We start from the raw sequence: 6733 nt of genomic DNA, 5'->3' as shown, positions 1-6733 counted from the left end.
GTCAATCTCCATCTTAACCAGGCTGTCTTCTTGTTCTTTTAAGCCCTAGTGGGCATAGAATGGTGGTGATTCTGTAGCCAAAGGTTTCTTTTGAGAAGTATTTTTACGGAGTTATTCTACTAGCCACTTTCTGCAGGAGAGAGGGCTGAGAGTAAGTCTCAGCCACCACTCCGTCAAAAGGCCTTTGCAGGGTGTCAGGAGGGGTCTCTCACGTCTTACAACAGAATCTACAGAAACTCATACAGGAAGACCAGTCTAGTATGCCCCAGGTCTTGAGTTTCACACTGAATTATTAAAAAATGAGCAACAAAGGGACAAAAGGAAGGTTATGAGCAGTTCCAGTCACTTCTTTGAAGACTTTTATAACGTTTGTTTTCTTTAAAAATAGACTCAAGGAAAGGAAAGGGAAATCAACATTTATTGAGAGCCTGTGGATCCATGTCTGGTCTTGTGCAAGGAGATTTTACTCACGGTACTCCACTTGATCCTCACACCAACCCTGTGAGGTAGGTATTATCCTCATTTTTTTCGAGATGAGGAATACGAGGCTCAGAAAGGTTAGGGAGTGTGTCCCAGGTCACAGAACCAGGAACCAACGAGCTCATGAGTCTTAAGTCTCGGACTCCATCCTTATCCTCCTTCCTATCAGCCTCCCAAGAGGGAAGAGAAGCCAGAGCTGCAGCCCTCCCCTTCCCACACTGTAGCCCAAGGCTCCGGGACAAGGAACCTGCACCACCCTACCTTGGAAGGATGCAGACACTTGTGGAGATCAAGACATAAATATAAAAATAAATATCAGGGCCAAGTCCCCAGCAGCGAGGATGTGCTTTCCAGATCCATGCTGGGGGAAGGTCACTGTGCCATTCACAGCTGCCAGGGAGGAGGGAGCAGCGTGGGCCCCAGTGGGGAGAAATTGGGACATCGGCTGCCAAAGGCTGCAGTGGGTGGGCTAAATAGGCCCCTTCTGGGTCGTACAGATCTGAGAACAAAACGTCTGGAGCAGGCAGCAGCCGTGGGCACAGTTACCATCCTCCTCCATCTGCTCATTTTACCGGTGTTTGTGATCCAAGAGGGATTCAAAATCAGGAGAGCACACGAGTTTGTGCTTTACATGTCCCAAGACTGTCATCTCTCCCGTCCTACTATCTCCAAGGCCCACAGACACCAGCTCCTGCCAATCAAGAGACATCAGTGAGAACCATACACCCATACTCAGTCCTGTGACCCAAGTACTCCCCTCTCCACTTCAGCCCTGACTGCTCCACTTCCCAGCCTCTCCAGGGCCTCTCCCTGGCCCACGAGCTCTCACCTGCAAGAAAGAGCATGTGGTTCCCATTGTCACATCCAGGGTCACCTTGCCCAGGAGGAGCTGTACCTTCCCCGACTTGCGGATGAGCAGCTTGCCCACCTGACCCTCTGTCAGGTCAGCCAAGGTACAAGCGTTCTCTGCCAGCCTGGCTTCCTGGGGAGAGAAGCAGTGGGTAGCTCACTGGGCAATATCTTTCATGAATGAATCCCATTCTTCTTCCCAAAGAGAGAGATCTCCACAAAGGCCTTGTCCTAGAACTGTCTGCCACTGGCTAGGAAATAAAACCCACAGCACTTGAGCGTATAAAATATCTGTAACTGCTGAAACTGTGATGGTGTACAGGAGGTTAGGACCTCTCACCTGTCTACATCTGAAATTATCATTACAAAAAGTAAACATAGCTGGGCGTGGTGGCGCACGCCTTTGACCCCAACACTCGGGAGGCAGAGGCAGGTGGATCTCTGTGAGTTCAAGGCCAGCCTGGTCTACATAGTGAGTTTCAGGACAGCTGGGGCTATAGGGAGACCGCCTCAAAAAGACCAAAAAAAAAAAAAAGTAAACACGTACAAACACACACAGTGCACGATTGGGGTTGTTTTATTTTTTTGGGGGGGAGGTCTTTTTGAGCCCCAGCTGGCCTTGAACTCACAGAGATCTGCCTCCAGAGTGCTGGATCAAAGGTGTGGGCCACCACACCCAGCTGGGGTTGGTGTTTTTTTGTTTGTAGGCAGGGTCTCCCCGTAGCCCAAGCTGGCCTGGAACTCTCTGGCCTCCATCTTACATAGATCTGCCTGCCTCCGCCTCCTGCGTGCGGGGATTAAAGGCATGTGGCACCATGCCTAGCCCTTGTTCGTTCATTTTGGACAACTGGGGTTGGAAGTACAAGGCTCTTGCAGGTGCTAAGAACACCCAATGTTCTCATAGCTCGGCTTGAGCAGCACACCTGTCTCCCTACATGCCACCCTCTATTCCCAATGTCCCCACCCTGGGATTTCCCATCACTTGGTCCTGAGCCTACCCGGTCTTTCTCCTGCTTTATGACCACCATCTGTCCATCCTCGCCCTGCACCTCTGTCTTGATAGGCTTGATGTCCTGAGTGGGCGGTTGCCCAGGAAGGGTGTCAGGCAGCTGGAGAAACAGCAGTTCTTCATCCTTGGTGAGGCTCAATTCCCTGAGCAGCTCTGCAACAGACACATCCTTTGGGAGGCCTGGGGTCTTTCTGGCTGCTGTGGGAGGGGCCTTCATCTTGGCCTCCTCCTCTTCATCCTGTGGTTCCTCTTTCACTGCCCAAGGTGAGACAAAGGAAACGACATCAAGCAGCTGTCCACTAAGCCATCTGCTGGGGTTTTTTTTGGTCTTTTTCAGACAGGGTCTCCCTGTAGACCCGGCTGGCCTGTAACTCACGTTGTAGACCAGGCTGGCCTTGAACTCACGAGATCTGCCTGCCTCTGCCTCCCAAGTGCTGGGACTAAAGGCATATGCCACCACGCCCAGCCTAAGCCATCTTCTTGTCCCCAGCCCTTCACACCTATTTGTTCCACTGCTGCTCAGCCAGGAGTCTGGCGGGCGAGGCTAGCTATGGAGAGGAGCAGGAGATACATTCAAGAGGTGTGTGACTTTTCTCAAAAGGGACAGCTGAGGCTGAGTGCACTCAGCTGAGTGCTGGTCTGCAGTGACACATTAACTCTTGGGGAGAGCTTATGTGTCGTTTAGTGCCTGGAACTGCTTGTGAGCAGCATCTTGGAGGCTCGTGTGAGGGTTCCTAGGATGGCCAGGGAACTGGAAGGTAAACTGACACAGAATACCTTTGACAGCAGGCATGTCCACTTCCATGTCTTCTTCCTTGGGGCCAGCTGGCCAAGACTTAACATCTGGCTCTTCATTCTCCTCCTTAAAAAGCCACCCTGAGTGAGCAAGTGGCAGCTGCACCGGCATGTTCCGGGTGTCATTCTTCAGCCCAGGGTCATCAATGAACTGCCAAAAAGTTGGAGTTACAGAGAATACCAGAACACTGCACCTCAGTCCACTGTCGGTCAGTTAGTTAGTTAGTTAGTTAGTTAGTTAGTTAGTTAGTTAGTTAGTTCGTTCGTTCCTTCCTTCCTTCCTTCCTTCCTTCCTTCCTTCCTTCCCTTTCTTTGCTTTTCATGTGTGTGAGTGTGTGTTATTTGGGATTGACTCTAGGGCCTTGCCCATGCTAGGCAAGCACTCTACCTCTGAGCTATAGCCCCAGCCCCATTTTAGTGCTTCTGTAATCAAAGGCTCCAGGAATTCTGTGAGCTCTCCACTCCAGAAGTCCTCTTTGGTAGCTACAGCGCTCCAGGTACCTACATCATCCTTCTCCAGCATGCGCAAGATCTGCTTGGTTTCTTCATCTGTTTCTCTCTTCTCTTTTTTGATGTTGATGATATGAGAGGGTCCCAGGTCTGACATATCCACCGTCTTATCCCAGTTTCCTGTGGGAAATCACCTTGTTCACTAGGGATAAATAAGAAGGCAACAGCAAGACTGAACTAGGGAAGGAGACTTCCTGTTTGCTCTGTCTTCTTCAGTTCTGATCCCTTCCTGGTACCTTTTTTCTTCATCATTTCTGCAGGACCCTGCTCGAAGATAGAGTGGGACTGGATCACTTCTGGGCGGCCTCGGCCCCGTCCATGCCCCTCACGTTGGCGGTCTCTATCCCGTTCACGCTTTTCCTTCTTCATGGTTACTTCTTCCTTGGGCCTGGGATGAGAATAGATGAAAGGAAATTAGCTACTTCTGCCTCAGAAAATTGGCCTTCCTCACCCATCCCACTTCATCCAACTGAGCGGAGTTTATGAGCTGAAAAATAATACTGTGAGAGGCAGAGCCCGGTTCTTTGCTGGCACTTTCACTTCCTGGATGAGGCCAGGGCCTTTCAGTTTGCTTTACTAAAGTAAAGTAAACCTTCTTGTCCAAAATGTGGGTTTTTCACACTGACTGAAAGCAGGAAGGGCCGGAATGCAAAGGAGCTTAAAGGAAAGTGTGTATGAAGAGCTCGGTCCCATCTTAGCATTGGGAGGTGGTTGAACTTTAAGAGATGGAACTTACTGGGTGGTCGACCAGTTACTATGGTATGTCCCTGAAAGAACACAGAAGCTCAGCCACTCCTCTTCTTTTCTCCTTCAAGTGCTCTCTGTCATATTGCCTCATTATAGGCCCCAAGCAACAGGGCCACTGATCATGGACTTAAAGCTCCAAAACTATGAGTGTCAAAATACATATTTTCCCTTTATAAAAAGGTGACGAGAGATATTTATTACAAAAAGAAGAATTCTAACATATAGTGCCATTAATGTTCTTTAAAACTTACAATGAGACTAACTTAGGAAGGAGGGCTGAAAATCATTAGTGAAACAAACTGATGGCATAAATGGAAATTTCTGAGCTACATACCTAATACTTCCCCAAATATGGAGCAAGCCAGTAAAGCCCAAGTATTCAGGAGACCAGCTACTTACTCTTCCTTGATCTTCCGACTGATGATGTTTGGGGTGAATGTTTTCTGAAAAGTAAAATATGGTAGTCACAGATTCAGTAAATCCTGATCTCAAAGTACAGAGGAAGATAAGGGTTCTCAATGGGCACCAAAATCACTGTGGATCTCTCCTGCACATCTGACAACTGCTGTTTTATAGAGCCAGGCATGTGTCTCCCAAACCATCCTAACCAGCAACCTCAGCTTCTGGCCTTTGCGAGGTGAGATTCCTAAATATCCTTCTAAAAGCACAGTAACGGACCCAATCTCACTTGTCTTCAGTGCTATACAGCCCAGAAGACAATTCTAGGAAGACAATTCTAGGAAGGTTTATGTAAAGACAGATCTGCCAGCATGCACAAAGACACAGGTAAACTGTCACCCAAAGTAGCAGAGTCAAAGCTAAGCTGCAACGTCTGTCATTGTGCTCTCCTTTTGGGGCTACCTTTTACATCTAGTTATACACATAATGGAAGCCGGCAAAGAATATCTCATTGCCAAGGCCAAGATTCATCATACAGGAGATTATTAGTTTCCATACTGGCATCCACAGAGTTCTGAACCCTAAAGTTGCAGGTTTATGCCTGCTTGACTTTCACGGGATTGTTAAAGGCGTCCAAAACACAATAAAAATAAAGAAGCAGGGCTCAAGTCGCTTTTGAACGTCTTCGGCTACCTAGGATGTCTGCCCTTGAACTGCCTACAAGAACCATCGTGGTATCTTCTACCAGCACCTGGACTTGAGCAAAGAACAGGCTCCTTAGACAGACATCTCACCAGGCACACAACACGCCCTGCAAGAACAACACGTGACGCATCCCGGGGCCTGGAACGCAACACAGTTGGGATTTTTTTGCAAATGCGCTCGCAGGTACCTTCTTGACTCCGCCGAGGGTGAGGTCCCGGGAGCGGATGGAGGGAAGGCGGCCCGGCGTGAGTGGGGGCGCGGGCCTCCGGCCGACCAGCCCGCGGCCCCCAGAGAGAAGGGGTCGCGGCCCTCCAGGGTTGCTGGACTCGCCCGCGGCGTTTCCTTCCGACATGTCGCCTGCGAGAAAATGGGCAACGCAGTGACTCGCAGGGCCCGACCCCACCCACGTGGCTTCCCTGCCCCCGTCAGCGCGGCGCCGCCTCGGCTCCTCCCCGTCCCACGTGGCAAGGCTCTCCCGGGCGCCCGGGTTCGAGCCCTGGGATCGCACCTGCTGTCTTCCCCGTCCCCCTGCCGGGCACGATGCCGACTCGCACCTGCACTGAGGCTCCACACCGCTCGTCACGACCTCACCCCCGGCGCGACCCGTTACCGGCCTCGGGTGTCCGTGCCAGGCGGAAGTCTGCGTGGCAGCGCCCGGGAGTCGCCATCTTACCGTGGGGCGGAAGTGACATCAAGGGGCGGGATCGGGCCAGAGTATTTATTAGACGGCGCCTCGCTGCCCTCCGCCTTCTCTTCCCGGTTCTTCCCGGAGTCGGGAAAAGCTGGGTTGAGAGGGCGAAAAGGATGAGGGGGCCGATGTGAGCTACGCCGCCGTGTGACTCGCGGGGGTCTCGGCCCCTCGCAGAGGGTTGGGGGCACCAAGCTTAGGGTCGGGGGCTAGGAGGTAGCCTTGGGGCAATGTGGGGCGTCCCTGCTGCGGAGCCTGTGGGAGCAGTGGGGTCGCCGCTCGGGATAGGGCAGAGGGCGCTCTGGCTGCAGGCAGCCTCTCCGCAATGACCTTGGAGTGGTCACTGTACCTGTGGGCCTCGCCCTTGCTGGGGAAAGCCTTCCTGGGGTCTTGGCGTGCTATATCCTTAGACGGCTGTAGCAGACCGACCAGTGCCTGATCTCACCCGCCCTGGGTTCATGCATGACTGCTTAGTCAAAGCCAGGGAAGGATCTGGAACCGAAGTTTGCTCTTCTGCTGGAGGAGTCAATTGGACAATTAAAAGGAAAAAA

The 6733-nt window shown here is 51.6% G+C and overlaps 1 protein-coding gene across 2 annotated transcripts; it reads right to left on the bottom strand.

Moving 5' to 3' along the window:
- Positions 1–397: 397 nt before the first annotated feature.
- Positions 398–6185, bottom strand: Polr3d (RNA polymerase III subunit D). 2 transcript variants are annotated; one of them, XM_008850382.2, is made up of 9 exons: positions 6049–6185; positions 5682–5851; positions 4790–4833; positions 3880–4031; positions 3639–3763; positions 3116–3284; positions 2328–2593; positions 1310–1462; positions 398–1171 (listed from the first exon to the last, which is right to left on the bottom strand). In XM_008850382.2, exons 2-9 carry the CDS (start codon positions 5844–5846, stop codon positions 1049–1051), a joined length of 1197 nt encoding a protein of 398 aa, XP_008848604.1. In that variant the 5' UTR covers positions 5847–5851; positions 6049–6185; the 3' UTR covers positions 398–1048. The 2 variants fall into 2 exon arrangements, with proteins under 2 accessions (XP_008848604.1, XP_008848612.1); XM_008850390.3 differs by having other exon boundaries at positions 6003–6158.
- Positions 6186–6733: the final 548 nt, after the last annotated feature.

The sequence above is a fragment of the Nannospalax galili genome, unplaced genomic scaffold (genome assembly GCF_000622305.1).
Source record: "Nannospalax galili isolate Female #2095 unplaced genomic scaffold, S.galili_v1.0 scaffold291, whole genome shotgun sequence".
In the NCBI taxonomy this organism is placed as follows: Eukaryota; Metazoa; Chordata; class Mammalia; order Rodentia; family Spalacidae; genus Nannospalax; species Nannospalax galili.
This window is presented reverse-complemented; position numbering and strand designations above follow the sequence as displayed.

Coding starts and splice junctions, on each gene's coding strand:
- Polr3d (XM_008850382.2), bottom strand. CDS start 5,846: ATGTCGGAAGGAAACGCCGCGGGCGAGTCCAGCAACCCTGGAGGGCCG. Junction 1,463..2,327: donor TAAAGCAGGAGAAAGACCGG/GTAGGCTCAGGA, acceptor TTCTCTCCCCAG/GAAGCCAGGCTGGCAGAGAA. Junction 1,172..1,309: donor CCACATGCTCTTTCTTGCAG/GTGAGAGCTCGT, acceptor CTTGATTGGCAG/GAGCTGGTGTCTGTGGGCCT.